Here is a 25811-nt window from a genome sequence, read left to right on the forward strand (position 1 = left end):
TGTGTATGATGAAGCATCCTCAAAAAAGGAGAATAACCAGTGGCATGCCCCTGGGATCTGTTCTTGAGGCTCCTGCTGTTTAACTTGTTTGTAAATGATATATAATGTGGACTGACTGGGGATCTTCAGTTGTTTTCTGATGATGCAAAGTTCAAGAAATATGTTGAAGAAATATAAATAGCACTGCTGATGTTAATTCTCTTCAGGAAGATTTGAAAAGATTTTTTACTTGGACGAAGGAGTAGGGTTGTACTTTTGATAAGTGCAAGATGTTGCATTTTGGAGTGTAGAAATATAAGGTTGTGTACTATATCAACAGTGCCATACTACAGGTAGTGGATGAGATTAGAGATTTGGGAGTGATTGACAGTAGACTGAAGTTTAGAAGGGCATATGTTGTATAGTATTGAAGCTGTGCATCATAATGCTGCTATGATAAGTACTCTAACATGTGGGGATAAGGAAGTGATTGTGCCACTGTATGAAGCACTGGTCAGACCACGCTTGGACTATTGTACTCAAATCCAGTCACCTGGTTTTCAGTGTGATGTTGAGACATCGGAGAGGATCCAGAGGTGAGTGACTAAGACGATATCAGGACTTTGGACTACTTGCTATGAAAGAGTTGAGAAAATGTGGATTGCAGAGTTTAGTGGATAGGAAGAAAAGTGATGTGATAGACATTAAGTCCAGTTAGAGGATTTTATTGGATTAATCCAGATGAGATTATAAAAAGAATAGGAGGCGAGGGAAAAACCAGGTCATCCTTGGACGTTATGTAAGAATGGTGAGGAGGGGTGTGAGGAGTAGATTTTTTATGTGGCAAATTGTGAGTGAATGGAATGCATTACCAGAATGTGTTGCTGATGCAAGGAATGTTAAGGATTTTAAGAGTCAATATGATATGTTGAATGAACCTCCCACAATGAGTCTGCCGACTCCATGGAAGGTGCAATGAGTTAGCTTTAGCATCTGAGTCAAACTCTTCTTTAACCTTTTTGGTTCTGTCCACTGCTGGATGAAGGTCTCCCCCATGGTTACTAGACCACTCTGTTTTCTCCCATCCATCTCACTCTTACAACTTGTTCCAGTTCATCCCTCCATCTTCTTCTCGGTCTTCCTCTTTGTCTTACTCCATCCTCTGGTCTCCACTCTGTTTTTCTAGTCCATCTCCCGTCATTGCATCTGGCAATATGGCCAGCCCATCTCCACTTAGCTTGTTTAATGTATTTTACAATATCTGTGACACATGTTTGAGATCTTATCCAGGTATTTGTCTTATCTCTTATTTTTAGCATACTTCTCTCCATGTGATGTTGTGTTCTCAGCTTTTTGTTTAGGGCTTCTGTCAAAGTCCATGTTTCTCCCCTGTATGTTAGGACAGGAAGTATACACTGGTCAAAAGCTTTCCTTTTTAGACTTATAGGGATATCACTTCTGAATATGTCTCATTTTCCCATAAGCCATCCATCCAAGGTGAATTCTCTGTTCAATCTCTTTTCTTTGGCAATCCTCAAAGGATAACAATTGGCCCAAATATACATCTTGTGTATATTTGGGCCAAAGTTGAAAACCATGAAATGGTCTATTTCAGGGTTTTCAACTTTGACAGTTCTTTGGTTTATGTATTTATTCATCGTTATTTTTGTTTTTTCTCTATTTTTAATCCAATTACTCTGGATGCTTCATTTAGCTGATTTAGTCTTTCTTCAAGATTATCTGCTATTAGGACAACATCTGCAAATTTCGGCTTTTCTCCATTTATGTTTATTCCTTTTGTTTCTGAATCAAGACTTCTAAAGCAGCTGTAAATAGTTTGGGAGATGTAGGAGTTTTGGGAAATACTGGAAACTTGTCACTGTTTTTATATAATTTAATTACAGAAGTTGCATTATTATAAATGTTTTAGTGTTTCACTATATGGTTTCTCAGTTCCTTGGGTTTCAAGAGCTTTTAGTATTATAACAAGCCGAAAGGCTATTTTACCGGCGACGTAAGTTAAGTTTAAGGGAGATGGTAAATCCCGTATTATTGTACAGCTGAGTAGTACGAAGGGTATTAAGGACAGTGACAGAGCTTGCTCCACCTTTGCTCAGAGTTGCCCTGGTGTTGTACTACCCTAGTGATTACTTGCACTTGGGCTCGCCGATAGTTTTTTCGGCATGAAACTCTAGGATTTCGATCAGGGTTTCGTACCCGGCTGTACAATAATACGAGATTTACCATCTTTCCCTTAAACTTAGCTTTTAGTATCGCAGATGTTTTAACTGAATCAAATGCTTTTTCATAGTCTATGTAGGCCAGATATGAGGATTTATTGTATTCAATTGATTTTTCAATGAGCTCTCAATTTGTAAAGGAAGTTGGAGGCAGTGCAACGTGAAGCTATTTAGTTTGAGATAAAAGTCGGTAAGATAAAGTATATGATGGGCTACTCAATCATTTTTTGGATACCCAAAAATTACAATCTTTTTTTAAATTTTATTAAAGTTTCATAATACCATATTCTAGCCTGTTTAATGTATTTTACAATAGTAAAACGCACACAAAAAAAAGTGTTCTCCATGTGAGTCTGTGCACTTGTCTCAATGTTTTTTCTACTGCGAGAAACAGTTCTGAAACTAACTGGAATACTGTTTATGGCCTCCAGTGACTTTCACTTCGTCCATCAACAAATTGCTGCCCTTTCATGGTTTTCTTTATCCATGGGAATAAAAAAAAAAATCAATCACCTGGAGTGAGGCAAATGTTCACTTTGTGCGTGCATCAGGGGTGAATGCTGGTCTTGAAATTCACGCTTGCTCTTGTTATCATTCATGAAGTGAGAGGTGTGATTGAAGTCTAATTAGTGGAATAATGAATTACTGACTATTTAAAACTATATATCTAGAAATTTATGTACATTTAATCATACAAATACATTTATTTTACAAATGATATTCTATCTTTTTCAATTTAGCTATTTGAATACAAATTCTACCCTATGGTTCTTTATGAACTGGTCAATAACATCGTCATAAAAAGTTGGTTGTAACTTAATTTTCCTAAGCAACACACACACACTTGTAAAGGCTGGCTGAAGCTCACTGGCTAGAGCTACGTTGACTGCATATGGCCTGTGCTTAAGCAACAGAGTGAGACAACGTGAAGGAAGTGGAAATGGCTATGCGTGCACATGAAATCACAGTGCTGCAATGATTACCTGGAAGCTCCAACAACCAAGCAAGCCAAGGTAGCTTTGACTAGATGAGCAAGCATCGGCCTTCAATACATAATGCAAAGCTCAATTATTCCTGCACAAGCTTAAGATGTCTTCTGTCTACAAAAATAAAAGCCTAAATGGAATGCTTATAAATGCATGCATTTATTAACAAATAAATATATTACTTAAGTAACTTGTATAGCAGGCATGGGGAATTCACCCCTGGACTAGACAAGCAAGCATTGGCCTTTGATACACAACACAAAGATAAATTATTGCAATGCAAGCTTAAGACATCTGTCTACAAAAATAAAGCCTAAATGGAATAAATGCATAAGTAATGAGCTTGCACAGCAAGCATGCAGAATTCACCCCTGGTGTGCGATGTGCTCTGTGAGCAAATGATGCAAAAATTTAGTGGATACATGCTTCATTTGCAAATCTTCTGTTAAAATTTGCTGACACAAACTCTGCCAAATTTGTCTTCTCAGAAACTTACTCAATGGTCTTTCAACGATCTTCATTGATTGCCTGGGAAACCTTTTTTGATGTGTTCATAAGTTGGTGAGATCGTGGTTGATCTTCAACTGACATGTCCTGATTTTTGAAACTTGAAATCCACTCGTAGACCTGTGTTTTTCAAAAAGGCGTCTTTAAAAGTTTGCCAAATTATAATAATAGTTTCAACTGCAGGATTACCAAAAAGAAAAAATTTCATGCACACTCTATTCCTTGTGCTCAGTCATCACAAAATCATCAAACTTGCTTGTAAGCACTAAAAAAAAAAAAAAAAATAAAGCAGCCAGAACAACAAATCGGTTCACACTGGATGCTTGACACCACTTGCCAGACTGGCGCAGCAAACTGCACACTCACAATGCCTAGCAACATCATCCATAACTAGAAAATGTGCATGCAACAAGTTCAGATTCTGGTTATTTTTGTCTCCCCTCATATTTAGTTGCTAGTAAAGATGGATGGTATGCATCTGCAAAATTAGCTTAATGAGCACAGGGCAAGTAATCATTATGAAAGGCTTCTATTATGGTGACAGACTAAAAGAAGAAAAGAGAAAGAAATGGAATTTTTATAGTTATGAGACAATTACTTAAAACAGCACACCATGGAAGGTAATCAGGGTTTGAGATTAATGGATCTTGGTGATAGTACCAGAATTTTTCCATAACTAAAGTAATCACTGTCTGATTGGGGAGATGATCATGAAGTCTTAATCTGGGAAGTAGCTAAGCACATGGAATTTTCAATTAAGAGGAGTTACATATGAAACTTGAACAGCTTGGAGCAGAACCATGGCATAAGGTTGGCTGAGCGGTTACTGTATCCACTCTCCAGCCAACAGTAAATGCGGGTTCGAATCCTGCTGTGGTCATGGGCAGTAGTGAGCTATGGAAATTTTAACAAAGGGCTCGCATCGTTGAGCAAAAAAAAAAAGCTAACTTAGCCCTTATAATACTTATATTGCGACTTTGTAGAGCTTCTGACAGATATAATTCCTGTAGGATATCAATCATTAATGCTAGATCTTTTAAAAATTCCAAATTGAGACGTTTGTTTAAAAAGCCCTTATATTTTTAGTTCTATGCAAAATGCTTACATAAAGCTGGGTAATTTCTCCACAAAGCAAGAGCAGGTTGTAAACTGTAAGCTGGCCCTCATGGTTCAACCACACTACCGATCTTTAAAATTTCGATACCAAGGTCTGTTGCAATTGTATTTAATTGTCATTGATAAAAAGCATATAATTTACCCATAAATATTTCAAAATGATTTATTTCTTTAATGTTTTTTATCGAATTGTCTAATGCTAAGTGTAAACGATGAGTGCAATGCCAAATCACAACATTGGGAAATTTTTGTAGAAGTTTGATTGCAACACATGATTTTTTATATAGTTATCAGAAACTCCATATGAATTTAAAGTGGCAATTATACTAGCATGTATACATTCCACAGTGGAATTTTCTAGTTCTACAAGATTATTAAACAAGAAGAACAAGGGGCTCGCAAGTTTCAGAAAAATTTAACAAAAGACTCATGCGAGCCCCTTATAGCTCACTACTGGTCATGGGTGTTTGTGATTGCCTGTGGAAATACTAGTGGTGCGCGGTAGATGATACTGTTGTAGAGTAGGTACTCTCCTTTGAGTCTTTAGACTCCCTGCAGGTGTCGCATAATTATTATTATTCAGGCCTCCATGGAGTCGAGACTCATCATGGGAGTTTCTTCTTAGGAAACAGTCTGTCATACCACTCCTTGAACTCGCTGACCATTCTTGCTCTAACAACTCTCTCAGGCAATGCATTCCATAGTTCAACCGCCCTCCACGCAAAGAAACCACTCCTCGCCCTCTTGCTCACAGCTTCCTTTCGTAACTTCTAGGGATGACCTCTTGTCATTGCTCCTTCCTGCTGTTCCACCAAGCAAAAGAACTCTCCAATGTCCACCCTGTAACTGCTTCTCAACAGTTTAAAAGTCTCGATTATATCACCTTGCCTTCTATCCACCAAACTCTGCAGTCCACATTCCCTCAGCCGATCCTCATAACTGATATTGTACAGTCCTCACACCATCTTTGTTATCCACCTCTGTATCCTTTCCACAGTTAATTTATCTCCTTCAAATCCTGGGGACCAAATTTGAGAACAATAGTCAAAGTGTGGTCTGATCAGGGTCTTATACAACGGAATGATAACTCTTATCTCTACAGGTCAGCGTTCTTCTCAGTATTCCAGCAATTTTCTGGGTTACCTTTACCACCTTTGCAATATGCTCCCTAAATTTCAGTTTTCAATCAATCATCACCCCGAGATCTCTTGTCTCCCCTACTTCCTCCAGTACAGCTCCTCCAATAGAGTATGCAGCCTCCCATTGATTGATCCCAAACGTCAAGACTTTACATTTTGCTGCATTAAACTGACATCCTGATTCATTTGCCCATCAGTATGGTTTATTCAAATCCTCTTGCAGGGCTGCCACATCTGCACTATTACTGATAATCTTTCCCAACTTCACATCATCTGCAAACAACTGAATATCCCTTTGCAATTCATTGACAATGTCATTAATATAAAGGTTGAACAATACAGGTCCTCTTACTGAGCCCTGTGGAACCCCACTTGTAATCTTCTGCTTCCTTGATATTGCCCCAACATATAGAACTCTCTGATACCTATCAGAGAGCCAATCCTGAATCCATTTGACTAACCTGACATTTAAACTCATTTACTGCAACTTAAATATCAGGTTATCATGTGGCACCCTGTCAAATGCCTTTGCAAAATCCAAAAAAATGGCAGTATATGCCTTTCCCTAATCAACTGCTCTTGTCACTTTATTATAAAAGGCAATCATATTACTAAAGCAAGAGCATCCCTTATCAAATCAATGTTGATTCTCACAGATAACATTACCCTCATCTGCCCAACGGTGTATATAGTCCTCACTAATTTTTCCAAGACCTTAACAATTACTGATGACATGCAAACTAGCCTATAATTAGACACTTCCAGTCTGCTACCGCCCTTATGCAACAGCACTATCTTGCTTTCCTTCCATTCCTTGGGTACTTTTCCTGTGCAGCCAGACTTTTTGAAGAGCCAGGTCGACAGAGCTGTAGGTTCTTTAGCACATTCTCTCAAAACCCATGGTGAACTCATCCAGTCCCATTAGCATTACTAATGTTCAGAGTACTCAGCATTTGGAACACTCTCTCCTCTGGTATTATAACCTTCTCTAGGATGAAATATGCAATGAAGTGCTCATTGAACAACTCCACTATGTCCTCTGCATCAGTCACTCTATTTCCATTTTTATCCTGCGATGTCATTCTTCCACAATCAATTCTTCTCCTACTAGCCACATAGTTAAAAAAAAAAAAAAAAAAAAAAAAAAAAAAATTCCTAGGATTTTCTTTGTATCTTAGTGTCAATCTCTTCTCATTCTAATTTTGCCTTCCTCACCATACCAGCCACTCTCCTGGCCTGTGTCTTATATTCTTTGTGCATCTGCTCTCCAACCCTCTCTTTATCTCTTCCATAATCTCTTTTTCACCTGCAGTTCCTGTTTGATATTGTTTGTCATCCACTTTACACCAGATTGTGTCCTCTTCTTCACTCGTGGAATACAGCTTACTATTGCTGCTAACAAATATTCCTTCGCAATTTCCCAAGCACTAATGATATCCTGGCCCTCCAATTCTGCCCTCCATGGAACTTCCCCAAGTTGATATCTAAGGCTATTATAATCACCTGCCTTATAATTCCACATATGTTCCCTTTTCTTTGATACTCCTGCATGTCTTTTCATCTTCCAAGTCAAAACCACATGGTCACTCTCTCCAACTGGTGAGAGAGATGTCAACTCAGTTATTAACTCTTCTGATGCTATGACCAAATCCAAAACTCTTGAACCTCTTGTTCTCTCTACTACATCTTGCCTAAGACATTTGTCCCTCAAGAATTATACAAATTCCATTCCCTTGTTACTACTTGCATCTTCCTCTTTCCATTGTATACTGCTGTAGTTAAAATCTCCCATAACAATCATTCTTCTTGCACTTGCCAAACTCAACTGTCTAAACATCTCCTGGTCCCCACCCTCTGTGCTCCTTGGTTTGTAGCATCACCCCACTAAATATCCTGTCTTGCCCACCTCTACCTCACACCATGTGCTTTCAAAATCATTAGTGTCACTGCCTTCCAAAGCCACCACTCTTAGAGGACATAAGTCATCACTTATCATAAGCAGTACTCCACCACCACATGTTCCTTTCCTATCCTGCAGAAAAATGCTGTACCCTGCTACTTCAATTTCTGTTATTATATCATCTTCCATCAACCACGTCTCCAAGATCCCAATAATCTTTGGCCAGGCTGATGCTATCGGCACTACCAATTCATATCCTTCATTTCGGATGCTTCTGGCATTGTGTAAAGCATAAAGATGTCACTGCTTCTATACTTATCATTATACCCCTCTAGATACCACTGGACTCAGTGTTACTGATTTCATCCCCCTTTCCCCCAACACTCATTCCCACAAGAGGCCACCCTGCTACCATTTGCCCTGGAAATTCTAGTTTCCTTGCATTGACACACTGACTCGTTCAGAAAACGGCAATCTCTCCAGATGCCTTTGTCCTGTCCTTCCTCATTCAAATGCAAACATTCTCTTGCATACAGTTCCATTCTGTCCTCAAATGCCTTCCAAGCATCCACATATTCCAATCCTCTCTTCTGACACATTATGCTGATAAGTATCACTGCTCTTCTGCTCAGCTTGTCACTATCATACCTGGGCAACAGTCTTTCCCTTCTGTGTTTTCTTTTGTACAACTTCAAGCAAGAATTTCAGGTCTCTCGCTGCCCGATTTACATTGCCTCTCAAGTCATTTGTGCCCACCATCACAATCATTTCGTCCATCCTTTCATCCCTCTTAATTGCAATAGCCACACTTTCTATCATCCCTCCAGGCAAACACTCCTCTGACATTCCATCTTGCACCCTACGGATAGTCTCTATACATCACACCTCTTACCACTCTGTTCCTTGATTGCTCACCTGCATCTCTCTCTCTCTCCTCTAACCCTTTCTCTGTGTGTTCCTCTACTTACCTGCTGTCCTGGCATCATTCCATCCCTAGTTCCAGCACTTTCTCTCATTTCCTCTCTGACAGTTTCCATTCTCTCCTCTTCTATCATTCCCATAACTCTCACTCCTATTCTGATTTGCTTTGCATTCTTCTCTTCCATTCGCCTAATCTCATCTTTCATACTTATCATCTCGTTCCAGAGACATTCCAACTCTTTCAGCTCATCCATCTCTCTGCAAGTTAGTCACTCTTACTTGCCATTCATTCTCCCAATCAAGACCATCTCAGAAAACAGAAGTTTTCTGAGATGGTCTTGCATTCAAGCCTTCCACACTCCCGACTCTTATTTTTTTCATTCATATTTTGCACATCATTCTCTATCACTTTTCGTCTCCTGACATTCATATCCCATCCCTGATGCAACTAGGTCAGTTATCGAAATATCTAATTCATTAAATTCCTCCCATTGCCTACATTTTGCACATATATGCACTCCCCTCTCTCTCACCCACCACATATCCAACTCCCAGGATGCATACATACTGCAAGTATTGCATGCCACAAAATCCTTTTTATATTATGTAAAATGCCCTCCTTAAATGGCAGAGAACTTGGTGACATGCCATTTGTATTTGGAGCTGCAGCTGCCATCATTCACTTACTGCAGAGGTACTACTAAACTACACGCTATATTATATATATAAACGCTATATTTAACTATAATAAATAGTGCAAACTTATCTTCTCTTCCAATGCAGATGCGTCCGACTCTGACCTCGCCTTCTTGGTAACCCAAAATAACACAATATATAACAACAAAACTCCAAAAGCAGTACCACTAATGAACACTTGTGTTACTGAGAAAAAAATGTAGCACAATTCACAAAAGAATTCGCACTATAAACTATAATAATAAACTAGGAAAAGACTGCTACTAATGGCTCACACAAAAAAAATTGAGCAAATTTGAGGGAGTTTTTTATTTGGAAGGGGATCAATCATTCGATGCTGTTGGCACAGCATCGAATGATTGATCCTCCCTGATGAGTCTTTGGACTCACTGGAGGTGTCACGTAATAATAATTTTGGGGAAGTAGCTTTGGAATGCATACCCAGGTTCAGAAAGCTAAAGCATGTAGATGTTAAATGGACGAGTAGCATTTTAAACAAGATTTGTAAAAAAAAAAGTGGAAGGTGTATATAAAGAGAACCAATGTAAGCATGGAAGTAGAATACAAAGCATAAGCAGTAAGAATCAGCATGAGGAGGAAGGCAAAATCAGATTATGCAAAAAATTAACTGGACAGGCCAAAGATAAATCCAGGAGTTCTTTCACTACGGTAAAAGGAAGAATGGCATAGAAGGATAATTTTAACTAATGCTAATGTTTTAAGGAAGTGACAAGAGAAGAAATAGTTCGGTTACTTCGTGATTACTTTGAGAGTATAATCCCTGTCACTGCTTCTCCACATGATCACTCAGTAACCCAAATATTTTTTCTGCTCTTGAGAAATAGATAAGTTAGAAGTATTTAAGATGTTAAGCAATCTCAATGTAAATACAGTGTAGAACTGAATGAGATATTGGCCTCTGTGGGAAAGCACAAAAGGAATTGCAGTGCTTCTAAGCTGCTGTCTTGACACTGGCATTCTCAAAGGAATGGAATGAGAGCAAGATGGCTCCATTATGTAAAATAGGCTCCAAGTAGCAAATTATAGACCAGTAAGTATCTCAGGAGTTAGTGGTTAAGGTATTGAAAAAATTTAAGGGCAGAATTAAAGAGTGTGATTTCAGGAAATATGATACTTTATGGTTGGACAGTACATCTTTGAAGTGGGAGGGAGAGAGGAATGGTCTTAAGTGATTTTACTCACTTTCTACAATAATATTGACAGTTCAGCTGGTTAAGAGGAATAGCTACATCATGAGTTTGCTAGATTTGCAAAGGCATTTGATGGGATCCTGCATGGAATACTGTTACCTAAACTAGAGAAAATGGTGGATGGATATGGAGGGGAAGGGTGCTAATGGACAGACATCAGGGTAGTACATGGTGGAGTTATATCAGAGAGAGAAGGCAAGTGATGAACAGCCTGCCACAGGGTTCATATGGGCTGCTGAACCTCAGCTTGTATGTTAATGATACTGAGAATGATTTGAGGAGAAATATCCAGTTTGCTGATATTAAACTGGCACAAGCAGTAGTTAATGGTGTTATTAGCTGTTGCTTTTTCATGTAGGATCTAAATAGAATGGTAGTTTTTTGGTAAAGAATAATGGCCATCATTTCCATAACTGTTGGTGTACGGTTATGCACTTTTGGATGAAAATCTGCAAGCTGCATATTATATATAGATGTTATCATTATTATTCAGGCCTCCATGGAGTCAAAAGACTCATCGTGGGAGGTCCTTCTTAAGAAACAGTATCATACCACTCCTTAAACTCATTGACTGTTCTCGCTCTCATCACTCCATCAGGCAATGCATTCCATAGTTCAACCACCCTCCATGCAAAGAAACCACTCCTCGCCCTCTTGCTCACAGTTTCCTTTCGTAACTTCCAGGGATGCTTCTTGTGACAAAGATTGTGGCAGGTTTCTGGAATGCTCCCTATAAAATAGATTTGACAGTCTGTAGGCTTCAAAAATTGTCTGATAGACAAAAAAGAGAAGACATGATAGAAGCATTTAAGTTATTAAAGGAGTTTTATAGGATTGATACTGAAGATTTTTTTTCGGTACATGACATGAAGAAAGAGAACAATGTGGAATACCAGTGGAAGCTGTGTAAGAATGTGGTTAGCAAGGGTGTTAGGACTAGGTTTTTTTTTGCTTGTAGGGTGGTGAATGGGCAGAATGGTGTGCCAGAGGTGGACAAGTTTAAGAAATATAATAGGGTATTGTGTGAATGATGCCTAGTATGTAAATGGATCTCCCATGATGAGTCTTCTGATGCTATAGAGATACTTCTATAATAATAGATGGAAATACATTGTAGAGTAGTTTGAAGAATACTTATGTTAAAAACATGCTTGACAACAGACATAAGGAAGTTATCTGCCTTTAAGGCCTTTGATATGACCATATCCGGACTACTTCCTATAGATTTTGTTACTAAAGTTAGCTAGGTTGTTTTCGGGAATGTCAGTGATCAAAATGGTGACTCGTTTGCAGAGGTGCTCCCTGTGATGACAGAATAGACTGAAGGTTATGGGGTACAAGATGGGTATAAAAGGGATATGATTAAAAGTTACTAAAGGGATTTTATAGAGTAGATGCTAAAGAAATGTTTTTCAATATGACAAGGGTAGAATGAGGGGGGCATCTCTGAAAGTTGTGTATGAGTATGGTTAGTAGAGGTATAAAAACTACATTACCTTGAAAATGCCTTTCCTTTACAATGAGAGAAATAGGTTTGCCATTGGTGGTCATAAACGTGTTGTCAGTGTGGATGACAGGCATTGTGTGTGTGTTAGTGTGGACTTTCAACATTACTCTGAGTGCGGTGTTTCTCAATGTGGGGCGTACGTTCCACAGGGGGAGCAATTAGAAAATATACATATTTATATTATACTTTTTCAGAATTTGGCTGACTATTATGCTAGGGGGGGGAGGCTTCAAAATCTTTGAGATGTTGAGGTGGGGCATGATCCAAAAAACATTGAGTAACACTGCTCTATGAAGAGCCCATATAATAAATATAACATCTATGAAGGAAATGTACTATTAGGGATACTATAAAGCAACTTGATTTGAATTGAACTACTTATAACTAGTCCAATCATAAAGGCATTTCATGTGCAAACTTTTGTTTGCTCATGCTTTGGTAAAATGAGAAATGTAAACAAGAATACAACTTGCAAGTGTAATAGTTGCTTTCTCAGCAAGGGAAAAAAAAAATTATTAGAATGAGTTTAAAGGTCATCATGATATCAATTAAGTGGCACCTCCTGTGATGAATTTGATTGGATGGAGGTTTGTTATTAATTAATAACATTGTTAGAAAATGTTTTCTTCAAATTCCTGAAATTTACCCTCAGGAGACGAACAAAATACTATAATAGTACTACATGAAAAGTTTATATTATTCCTAACTTCCTATCAACAATTTTCCTTTGAATTAATCTCTATAATAAAGTGTTGCGTCGACTTTCTACTCATATATCTATTCTTCTATCTTTGGGTCAAATCCACGTTAAACTCTCAATCGGGTATCACGTGGTACCTCTGGGGGACAATGGAATTGCCTCGAGATCGAGGCAACACCAGAGTATCAGAGTGTCTGAGACCTACCTCTTGTAAAACGCCAAGAAAATTTATATTTTGCTGCACCACTTAGCGCTATTAGATTAAACAATATTATCAATCAAGAGGTGATCTCAAGACAGTACTTAAGTGATACCTAGCAATTTTGCAGAAGTGGCCAAACTCTGCTTTTCTCTAGTCTCCAGCATAGGTTCGTATTACTTTTATAAGAGGTGCATCGGATTCCAAAATTCACAGATAGTCTTAGATACAAAAGCAAGGTTTATTAGATATCAGAAATATGTACATACAATACAATAAGCTTAATTCCCATCTTAAGGGAGTTTCTGACAGTCAGGATAGAGCTAAAATAATAAAGTAATATGAGTATACTTAAAACTGATTATGCTGTAATTTTCTAAAGTAAGATTCTTATTTATACTCTTAAATATTTACCTTAATCATGCATGATTATCACAATAACTCATTTTCAGTAGTTCACTCAAACCACACAAGATAGCATTTATATCTTTTACAATCCCTTCATTAAATAGCAATTCCTCACTCTATACATATTCATAACCTCCTTTAACATGTTATGTAACTCTATCACAATAGGAGACAGTAATATTTAAGGTAACCCTCTCTATATCATAGCAACACAGTCCTAATTAATATCATTAATGTTCTTCTGTTTTTTACAACGTGGCACAAATCTCTCATTCACAATCAGCTAAATACAAATAGTCTACTTATGTGCCCTTTTGTTCTGTATCGCATCAATGGTCTACCGGAATCTGCCTTTCAAAATAAACGAAATGTCCATGTGCTCCAATCTGGCTTTCTATGGACTGCTGGGCTTATTCCTTCTGCAGAGATAAGACTGCCAAGTTCTGCTGCTGCCTTTATCGAAATCCTCCGGAATGGAGGCACTGCCACCCTTCACGGCACCGCGAGATGAACAGACCAGGAGATCCAGGAACAAAAAGCCTCTTGTGAGGGGTGCATGACCCTTTTATTTCCACTTTTCTTTCTCGGCATTTCTCGCATTCTGCGATGTCCAGCCAACACACTCACGTGGTTTTACGTCACGGCGTCCAGCCTTCTCCGCTATTGCTTGGGGCGACCGCTCCCTCGCGTTACTGCTCTGTGACCTTTGGACTTCACTCTTGAATTTGTGCTAACATTCTATATCTTTTAATATTACTTTATAAAACTCTGCTAAAGGTTTACACTTCCATTATCGATTTTAACTCATTTGTGAGTGGTACTAAATGCACATTTATTTCTTTTCTCATAGTAAAATTTGCTTGATATATTTATATAGCATTAATTTAATACTCAGAGGCAATCACATGTATTTATATTCCTTTTTTGTTTGGAAATGCATGTTAGACTGTGATAAGATTGGAGTTCCTAAAATTCCAATCTATCACAATCCAACAAAAGCTAAATGTATAATTAACACAGTCAAAAATACATTAAATTCACTATTACTTCGCTGGTGTTCTACCTAGCATTTTCTAGTTTTTTGGATAGAAAATTAATGAGATATTAGTGAGTTAAATAAAAATTTATTTTTCTCCTTGTTAGCTTATACCATTAAGCTTCATTATGGATAATGAACAACACCTAAGCTTGCTTTGTGTATTCTGAATTAATCAAATCTTCAACTCCAATATCATTAAATCTGATATATTGGTCTTCCTCTAGGTCTTTTCCTGCCATAAAAACCTTATTTTGCTAACCTTTCCTTTACAATTCTTGATGTAACCATAGTACTTTTTACTCTGCTCAATCATTCCTGAATGATAGATAACCTGGCATCCTCATTGATGTTACCTGTTTTACTCCACTTTTTCTCATAACTCTCATATCTGTGGTCTCTATCTTTTTCAATCAAGTGTCTTATTTCTAACCCAGCTCTCAAATCCATAAGCCAAAATTGGATTGAATACTGCCTTGCATACAATAGTAGTTTAATGCTTTGACTAATTTCTGTTATTCCATATAAATTTATTCAGTTGACTGTACCATACCAGCTTTGCCAATTCTGTTTATTTCTGAATTTATTTTATTGTCCTCACTAAAGAATTATGCTTAAATGTCTGAAATGTTTTACTTGCTCTATAGATTCACCATTCAGGATGCAGTTGGTGTCCTGTTGGTCTTCATAGTCTTATTACTACTGATGTTCATACCAGATTTATTATATTAGTTATTCAATTTAGTCAGGAAATGCTGCATTCTTGTATACTGGATTTGTTTAGGAGTATATTATCTGTTTAGGAGTATAGATCCTCCATAGCTCAGTCAGTATAGACGAAGCCCTTTCGTCGGAAAGACCTGCGTTCGATTCCCGTCGATGACGTGTGGAACCTTTATCTGGTCTCTTTCGACTAAAGGTGAGTTAGCCAGTCTCCTACGGAGGTAGAGGGTTTTCTCACCCAGAAACTGGTTTTTCGCCCCTCAGAACAGGCAAGAGATAGGGTCCTCACCACATGTCATTACACCCGTAGTTAACCATGAGTCACATCATGGTAGTCAACTTCCTAGGTAGGAGACGGCACATAAATGGGATGTCATCTGCAAAATGTAAAGAGCTGAGATTTAACATCTCCAATTTTTATATCAGATTTAATGCCACTTTCTTTCATAATATGATCCATATAGATGATGAATAAGTGTGGAGATGTGTGCATCCTTGTTTCATACCTAATTTCACATCTTCCTGTACCTCACTGAGTTCTAACTGCTTAATTACAACTTAGTATAGACTGTATTGCTTTGTATAAAAAACATATCTTTTTACACTGCACAATAACTGGTATTGTTTTAAACAGTTTCTCAACTATCTCCTTTCCATAGTTTTTCTTAGTTCCTTCTCCAGTTGGCTTATGAATCTTACCTGGGAACACTCAGCAAGGAAATTCCTCTCTAGTTGTCATTCATTTCTATTTCCATTTTTTATCTTGTCATCTGAATTAGTAGCCATTGTAAAATTCCCCTTCTCTTACATTTTGAGCATTTCTGGTCAAATATCCATCCTAGCTGCCTTTCCACATTTTTTGATAGCTTTTTCCACCGAAGAGCATGGCAGAATGGATATCAGGAGGCTGCTTAGATGGATAAAAGAGAATAGTGTGAAAGGAAGGGCAGTAAGTGTGTTGCCTGGGTGTGACTGGTGAGATGAGGTAGAGAGAAACGATTATGAATGATATGTTGGCTGAAATGTGTGAGGAGAGGGGAGTACAGTTTGTTAATGTGTGGAATGAGTTTAAAGGACAAAGTGAACTGTATGGGAGCGATGGACTGCATTTCAGTAGTTATGGTGTGAATTGCTTGGAGAGACTGCTGCTGGAAGGTAGAGAAGTGAGTACAGAGAATGAATCAGATCAAGTGGGAAGTGATGTAGAAAAGTATGACAGAGATTGGAGAGGTGGTTATGAATGAAGAAGCGAGTGGCATGAGTATGGAAAATGAGAGAATGGGTGTGCAAGATGAACAGGGAAATGGAGAGGTTCAGGGTGGACAGGGATACAGAGTGAGAAAGGTGGATGCTCCAAGAGGATGTGAGAGCATGTGTGGAAAGGAATGGGATGACCCTGGGATCAAGAGGAAAGAGTTGGAATTGAAGAGGGTTCTAAAATTATTATTATTATTATTATTATTATGTAACACCTCCAGGGAGTCCAAAGACTCGTTGAGGGAGAGTGTGCCAACGCTATCGAACGATTGATCCCACTCCAACTACTAACCGCGCTCAAACTTGATTAAGTTTTTTTGCGAGCGATTAAAAGCAGAGGCTCTACCAATCGACCAACTTCGCTAAGCAAAAATTGAAATGGCTCCAGTCGAGCATGGAGAGATCACTTCAAATGAGTGGTATCAGTGGAACTAGCTGTAGATCCAGGAATGAGCTGTCATGTTTGTATACAAATGCTAGAAGTGTAAGAAACAAGGCAGATGAAATGGTTGCACTAATTGAGTCTGTTCACCTAAAAATTGTTGGAATAAGTGAGACATGGGTAGATGATGACATCATGACAGGAATAGAGGTGGAAGGGTATGATGTGTTTCGTGAGGATAGAAGGGGTAAAAAGGGAGGGGGAGTGCTATTGATGATGGAGAAAGAGTTGTCCATACAAAGTAGATATGCAAGAGGGGAAATAGTGCCAGTGGTTTTGAGGCAGCATGGTGTGAGATAGAGGTGAATGGAATGAAATACTTGGATATTGTTATAGACCAGGTAATATAGATGATAGTGACTATGAAATGTATAATCAAATTAGCCAAGCAAATAAGAAAAGTGATCATTATGGGCGATTTTAATTATGCAATATAGACTAGAATGATGAGATAGCAACTGGAAGTAAAGAAAATTAGTTTCTTGAGTTTTTGAGGGATAACTACCTCAGACACTATGTAACCAAGGGCACAAGGATTGAGGGTCTTGGATTTGGTCAACTCATCAGAGGTAATTATAAATGAAGTGTCAATCACCCACCAATTGGTGAGTGACCATGAGGTGATTACTTGAGTGGTTGCCAGCAGTGTGAGGATCTCTGTAAGAAAAGGATATATGTGGAACTACAAGGGGGGGTGATTATGAAGAGCTCAGGAAACAGCTAGTAGGTGTAGCATGAAATGAGGAGTTAGCTGGAAAAGAGATCAATGCAGCTTGGGGATTTTTAAAACTATCTAGTAAATGCAATGTCTAAATGTATTCCAAGGATGAGAAGGTTAAATAAGGTAAGTGTGAAATGAATGAATAAATAGAATCAGAATGCGATACAGAGAAAAAGGGCATTATGGAGGCAGCATAGGAAAAGTGGAAATAACGAATTCCATTAGGACTACAAAGACCAGGCAAGGTAGGTGACTTGGTTGGTGAGGGTAGCTAAATAGAGGTATGAACAGCAGTTAGCTAATGAAGCCAAAAAGAATCCTAAGGAGTTCTTTCGATATGTAGCTAGCAAAAGAAAGAATGATTATGGAAGGATGACATTGATTGGAGAAAATGGTAAAAAGACAGTTGTTGCAGAAGGTGTGGTGGAGATACTTAATGAGCAGTTCATAAAGGTCTTTCAATCTTGTGAATGTGACTTCATGGAAAGATTGAGAGCAGTTGATGATGGGGAAGAGAGACTGACTGTAAGTGAGAAAGAGGTGTATGGGGAGTTGAGTAAACTAGATGTTAATAAGGCTGTGGGATTTGATAATATATCACCACGTATACTGAAGGAATGTGCTAGGGAGTTGACACCTGCCCTGACATATTTTTTAATGAGTCTTGTACTGGCTCAAGTTCCTAAGGAGTGCAAGATTGTACCACTTCATAAAGGAGGTATAGAACTCAAGCATCAAACTATAGGCCTATATGTGTGTCAGGCATTGTAGTTACGTTGAAGTTTGTGAGAACTGCAATCCAGAATTGGGTTGACAATAATGGTATTATCTTTGATGGACAGCATGGATTTACTAAAGGGAGGTCATGTTTTAGTAATCTAATAAAACATGACCTCACTTAAAACAGAGAAGGATATACAGTAATATATTTAGATTTCACAAAGGCTTTTGATAGATTATGACATAAGTTGATAGTCAAACTAAAGTGGATGGGGTTGGATATTGGATCAGAGACTGGCTATCTGATAGGTATCAACAAGTTGTATTTGGGGGAGTGATATCCAGGAAAAGGAAAGTCACTAGTGGAGCGCCACGGGGGTCTGTTTTAGGGCCATTACTGTTTAACTTGTATATTAATGATATTGGTGAAGATTTGGATGGAGATATTCAGTTGTTTGCAGATGATGCAAAGTTGGGACGAACCATGAAGAGTAGGGAAGATATTGTGGCCTTACAAGAAGACTTGAATAAATTGGTTATTGGGCATGGAAATGGGGATGTGAATTCAATGTTGCAAAATGTAAGGTTTTAAAATTTGGACAACAAAGAAGGGATGCAGAATTTATGCTTGGTGAGGATATATTGGTGGAGGTGGAGGATCTGGGGGTGATAGTGGATAAGGATCTGAAATTTAGGTGACACATAGCCAAAATTGTGAAGACAACACAAAGGCTTCTGGGAATGATGCGGAGGACACTGACTTTGTAGAAGTAGGGAGATTCTTATTCCATTGTATAAAGCTTTGATTAGGCCACACATTGACTATTGTGCCCAGATTTGGTCACCTAGTTTTCAGAAGGATGAAGAGATATTTGAAAGGGTCCAGAGGCAACTGACTGAGGTAGTTTCTAACATCTGGAATGTAGAGTATGAGGAAAGATTGAAGATGTAATTTGAGGAATCTAGTGGATGGACAGGAGGAAGAGGGGAGATATGATAGAGACCTACAAGTTAGTAAGGAGTTGTTATAGGATCAATGCTGAAGATGTTCTACAGAAAATAGTGGGAGATCAGTGGGAGAACAAGAGGTCATCCCTGGAAACTGTATAAAGAGGGTGTGAGTAGGAGAGTGAGAAGCAGGTTTTTTCATGCAGAGTTTGGAATGATTGGCATGCCTTGTCTGAGAATGTAGTGTCTGCAGAGAATTTGAGTGAGGGTTAAAGCACAGTATGATGAGCTGTGTGTATGATAAAAGGACCTCCTAGATGAGTCTTTGACTCCATGGTGTCTTGGGTAATTCCTGAATGTTTTCTACCACTGTTCTGTCAATTCTTGTTTCATTGTTTTTATGTCACTTTTATGATTTCATTCCTTTTACAGTATCCTTTCTCCATTTCTAAGCTATTTCAATAGCCTCCAGAATATTAGTATTATTAACATTTGACCTCCATGGACTCATCATGGGAGGCCTGTCCTCTTTGATGCCAAAAGATCATCAAACCATGCCTTGAACCCATTCAGTTCCTGCACTCACACTTTCAGGCAATGCATTCCACTTGCCAATCACTCCATGCAAAGAACCTGATTCTCACTCCCTTGCTCATATCTTCCATATACAGCATATATTTTGCTGCCTTTGTATTTATCTTGTATCTTTCCATAACTTGTTTAGCTGCTTTTACATACTGCTTCAGTTTTTCTTTATTACTCTCAGCGCAACAGATGCTAACTTATGTGCTAAGAATGAACTTTTTATGCTTTCTTCTTTTCCATCACTACCTCTTAAATGTTTAATAATTCTCAGCTTCTATTCAGAAGAGAGCAGTAGGATTAATGAATGGTTAGTCTCGCACACATTCAAATTCTACGAATAACTTATATAGCCCTTGTTCATATTACATCTAGTTTTCAGTCGCTGTATAAAACAAGTGTAGTGTAATTATTCATTGTAGTTTACTCATTAAACCACTTGAACTTGTTATTCTTCTTTTGATCTGTTTTAGTGCCAGTTCTTTAAAAGAACTCTGCTTCCTTTATATGTATTAAAGAACATTTTGTATATTTTAAAAAATAAATGTTTATTTTTCTTGCAGGTGGCTACACAACATTCACAGGTCTCTTGAATTCCTTTGTACATGTCGTAATGTATATATATTATGCATTAGCTGCATTAGGACCAACAGCAAAAAAATACCTTTGGTGGAAAAAGTATATAACTGTTATGCAAATGGTTAGTAGTTAAATATTTTAAAATGAATATGCATTATATGTTAAGATTAAATATTAAGATTATCAATCTTATGATGAGTACATAAAATTAATGAGAAGTTATGTAAATTCTCTGATTTGATAAAGTATTATCAATATTGGATTTTCTTCTTTAAAAGTTTCAAGTCATTGCATTATTTCCTAAATATTCATATAGACTTAAAGAGCACAGAATTGGTTTGTTATTCCTACCTTTTAATAAGGTTGAGATTATTATAGTTGTCAGGATAAGCACTTGATAAGGTACATATCTGATACTCCCCAGTATTTCCATTCAAGATTTCCCAGTTTTTCAACATTGAAATTATAGTTTTTTTTTTTACTGTGATAATTCTGCTATGGTAGAGTGGAACATAACCATAATTGTATGTACTCGACTGACTTGAATGATTTTTTATTCTTTTCTTGGTCAGATAACATTCAATCACTGCTTGAAAGACTATAGTTAAAAACAGTAGTATACTATATATGGGAATAATGCTTGTTTAGTGTTATATTTGGATGTCATCTCAAACTGTGCCTTTAAACTCATTCACCATTTGCACTCACTAGTCTCAAGCAATGTATTCTGCTCAGACCCTCCTCAGCTGGGAATGGGCTCATCTACTCTTATCTCTACATTCAATTAAAAATCTCTTCCCCATTAATTTGATAACAATCCCTTACTAACTTAGGTCTCAGAGCTCCCCTCCTATTGCTTTGCAAAAGTATTCCTTCATACCAAACATTCCAAAACCCTGACACTGTCTTAGTCTTTTCTGGACCCTTGAAAATATTTTCATCCCTATAAAAACAAGTTAACCAGATCTACATCCATCCTTTCTTTTAATTTATCAAAATGAATGAGATCTGTGCTTAGTAATTTGCACATGACCTGATCCAGACTTTATACAATGGGATCATTAACCTTTTTAGTTCTACATGTCAAGATCATTCTCATCATTGCCATAATAATCTACTTGATATCTGCCACATAGTTTTGGCAGTGTAACCAATAAACTTGGTTCTTGTCTAGAACCACTTGTAGATCCTTCATCTCCACACCTAGATTGTCTCCAACTGTGTATATTCTGCATCCATCCTCGCCTACCAAATTTCAAAATTCTGAACAACACTGCTAATTTGGTCTCTGTCTATGCAGATCCTCCTACAAAGCCATATCTGCATATTTCCTGTTATGAATGTCCCAGTATCATTAACATAAAGGATGAACAATGATAACAAAAAAAAAAGACCCATTACTTTTTTAATTAAAAAAATTTAAGGATTTAAATTTTTTAATTAGATATTTTTACATAATCTGATAGCCCTTACTTTTATCTTACTGGATATCACTTTTCATATTCATGTTAGTAATCTGATAGATCGATGAGTTGGATAGGCAAGTGGCTGTTATCTATTAATCCTTTTCAACCAACTTCTTTGGTTACCCTTTCCTCTTTGGGAAGTAAAACAATTTTATCCACTTTCAATTCTTGGACTTGTCTTGTTGCAAGACTTAAATAGGTATGCCAAGGCCATTAATTCATTGGAACATTCCCTTAAGAGGTGATATACCACTTACTGCCTTAACTTCAAGTGTACTAATTTCTCACCATATCTCTAATGGACTCTTATATATTGTGCTTTTGAATTATCTTTTGCTCAATTATTTTGCATTTACATCCAGTCTTGCATGTGTTTACATCACTTGCTTAATAGCACTCATATCTTCTTGCTCGCCCTTCTTCCTACTATCACTCTACTCTTCACTGCCTTCTGTCTGCCATCATTCACTCCTTGATCACTATCAAAACTACTCTAGTAGATTAGAATATCACACTCCCTATGAACCCAAACTTTCCATTTCCCTTCCTGTTTGTTTACATCCTTGACATATAATGTCAGGCATTCATACTAGATCCTGATGAACCATTTTAAAGCAATCTACACTGCTCGGCATGTTAGAACTGTGTAGCACTACTGTGATTTCCTTTTGATTCAGTTGTAAGATTCACTGAACAATCAAGTCAGTGGCGTGGTAATGTTAGTCCCACAGCATATTTCTTAAAATCATTTAGTGAAATGTCATCCAAATACTTAACTAACTTGTTTTACTAGAATTAAATAACTGATAAATAGAAACCAAGTCATCTGCATGTCTCCCAATTATCCTTTTCTGTTCAGCAAATTCACTCCACTCTTCCACAGTAATTCCTATTATTGGCCTTTTAACAAAAGATCTCCTTGGGATTTTCCTTGAACTATGCTCATCTCATATTCTAATTTCTCCTTCCTTACTATTCTGGTCACTTTCCTGAGTCATTCTTCATGCAACTGTTAACTCTTCATACATTTTAACAATCTTTTTCCTTGTGGTTTGTTTGATTTCCTTAATCCTGCAGAGGTTGCAGTAAAAAAAAAATTGCAGCATAGGTCACGTGTATCTGAGAGATGCATTCGTTACTAGTAATGAATGTATGTAGTAAGGCGAGCAAGAAGATATGTGCTAAAATGCAATAAAAATTTAAAAAAAGAAACACTGCAAATATAATACATGATGGTTATTTATTTTCAGTTTCAATCTAGAAATTATTGAACAAAGAAAAAAACAACTAAACCACGGTATCTCACAGATACAATTTACTATAAAATATCACTTTTGCATTCGACTATCATTCTCATCATTGAACTTGAGTAACAAAATTGCTGAATCTCTTCAACATCTGATGGATTACCGATCAATATATTTTTCCAGCCATTTTCAATGGTAAATATAATAAAATAAATAAAAAAAAACTAAACCAATACTATACTGACATTGGAGATCGCAGTATCTCTCAGATACAATTTACTATGAAATATCGCACACCGTTACATAACATGTGTAAACAAAAACTGACTGCATGAACGGTGTGGAATATCACTCATAATATATGCATGTGCAGCTACTCGTGACCTCCAAGATATACACTGGATATGTGTATGAATATTATATTAAACAATTTGTTTATCTGTCAGATCAGCCATGACCTCTGCAGGGCTGAATCATTTATTTCACCTATAATCTGTTTTTCATCAAGGTATAATGTGGAAGACAGGTTCTCCCTGTCTTCCACCAATTTTATGAAAAGCCTCATTTCATTATAATACCCCCTTACCAACATGTTTCGATCATACCCCCCCCCTCCCCCATACAATCTTATCCACTACTCTACAAATTGCATTTTCTATTGTTCATACTCAACATTAGAGACCAGAATCACTTAGTCTATTATTATTATTATTATTATTAAACAAGACCTCATGGAGTCAAAGACTCATCTAGGAGGTCCTTTTATCTTACACACACATCTCATCATACCGTGTCTTAAACACATTCAAACTACTTGCAGACACCACGCTCTCAGGCAAGGCATTCCAATCACTCACAACTCTGCACGAAAAAAACCTGCCTCTCACTCCCTTACTCACACCCTCCTTATACAGTTTCCAGGGATGACCTCTGGTTCTCCCCTGATCTCCCACTATTCTCTGTAGAACTTCTCTACCATTGATCCTATAACAACCCCTTACCAACTTGTAGGTCTCTATCATATCTCCCCTCTTCCTTCTCTCCACGAGACTCTGCAAATTACATCTTTTCAATCTTTCCTCATACTCAACATTCCAGAGGTCAGAAACTACCTTAGTCAGTCGCCTTTGGACCCTTTCCAACATCTCTTCATCCTTCTGAAAACCCGGTGACCAAATCTGGGCACAATAGTCCAAGTGTGGCCTAATCAAAGCCTTATACATTGGAACAAGTATCTCCCTACTTCTACATGTCAGTGTCCTCCGCATCATTCCCAGAAGTCTTTGTGTTGTCTTCACAATTTTGGCGATGTGTCCCCTAAATTTTAGATCCTTATCCACTATCACCCCCAGATCTCTTATTTCCTCTACTTCCAACAATATATTCTCACCAAGCATAAATTCTGCATCCCATCTTTGTTTTCCAAATTTTAAAACTTTACATTTTGCAACATTGAACTCACATCCCCATTTGCTTGCCCAATCACTCAATTTATTCAAGTCTTCTTGCAAGGCCACAACATCTTCACTACTCTTTATGGTTTGTCCCAACTTTGCATCATCTGCAAACAACTGAATATCTCCATCCAAATCTTCACCAATATCATTAATATATAAGTTAAATAGTAATGGCCCTAAAACAGACCCCTGAGGCACTCCACTAGTGACTTTCCTTTTCCTGGATATTGCACCCCCATACACAACTTGTTGATACCTATCAGATAGCCAGTCTCCAATCCAATGCACTAATCTAATATCCAACCCCATCTGCTCTAGTTTGACTGTCAACTTATCATGAGGTACTCTATCAAAAGCCTTTGCGAAATCCAAGTATATTACTGTGTATCCTTCTCCTCTGTCCAAGGAAGCAGTCACTTTATTGTAATAAGTAAGTAGATTACTAAAACATGACCTCCCTTTAGCAAATCCATGCTGTCCATCAAAGATTATACCATTGTTGTCAACCCAACTCTGGATTCTAGTTCTCACAAGCTTCTCCAACAACTTAACCACAACACCTGACACACAGATAGGCCTATAGTTTGATGCTTGAGTTCGATCACCTCCTTTATGAAGTGGCACAATCTTGCCCTCCTTCCACTCTTTAGGAACTTGCAAGTGCAAGACTCGTATTAAAAAAATATGTCAAGGCAGGTGTCAACGCTCTGGCACACTCCTTCAGAATACGTGGTGATATATTATCAAGTCCCACAGCCTTATTTACATCTAGTTTACTCAACTCCCCAAACACCTCTTGCTCACTTACAGTCAGTCTCTCCTCCCCATCATCAACTGCTCTTAATCTCTCCATGAAGTCACATTCACAAGATTGAAAGATCTTTATGAATTGCTCATCAAGTATCTCCACAACACATTCTGCAACAGCTGTCTTTATACCATTTCCTCCAATCAATGTCATCCTTCCATAATCATTCTTTCTTTTGCTGGCTACATATCGAAAGAACTCCCTAGGATTCTTTTTGGCTTCATTAGCTAACTGCTGTTCATACCTCTCTTTAGCTACTCTCACCAACCAAGTCACCCTCCTTGCCTGGTCTTTGTAGACCTCATGAAATTGGTTA

The 25811-nt window shown here is 37.7% G+C and overlaps 1 protein-coding gene across 1 annotated transcript in view; it reads left to right on the forward strand.

The window, feature by feature from the left end:
- The window catches only part of LOC150092326 (uncharacterized), a 279626-nt gene that overhangs the window by 145812 nt on the left and 108003 nt on the right, over positions 1 to 25811 (forward strand). Inside the window, exon 8 of the mRNA XM_090414847.1 lies at positions 20502 to 20638. Coding sequence (XP_090270973.1) covers positions 20502 to 20638 — 137 coding nt within the window. The remainder of the gene's footprint in view (positions 1 to 20501; positions 20639 to 25811) is intronic.

This window comes from Typopeltis vanoorti, chromosome 26 (assembly GCF_054136105.1).
Source record: "Typopeltis vanoorti isolate ZY-2024b chromosome 26, IOZ_Tvanoo_1.0, whole genome shotgun sequence".
Taxonomy (NCBI): Eukaryota; Metazoa; Arthropoda; class Arachnida; order Uropygi; family Thelyphonidae; genus Typopeltis; species Typopeltis vanoorti.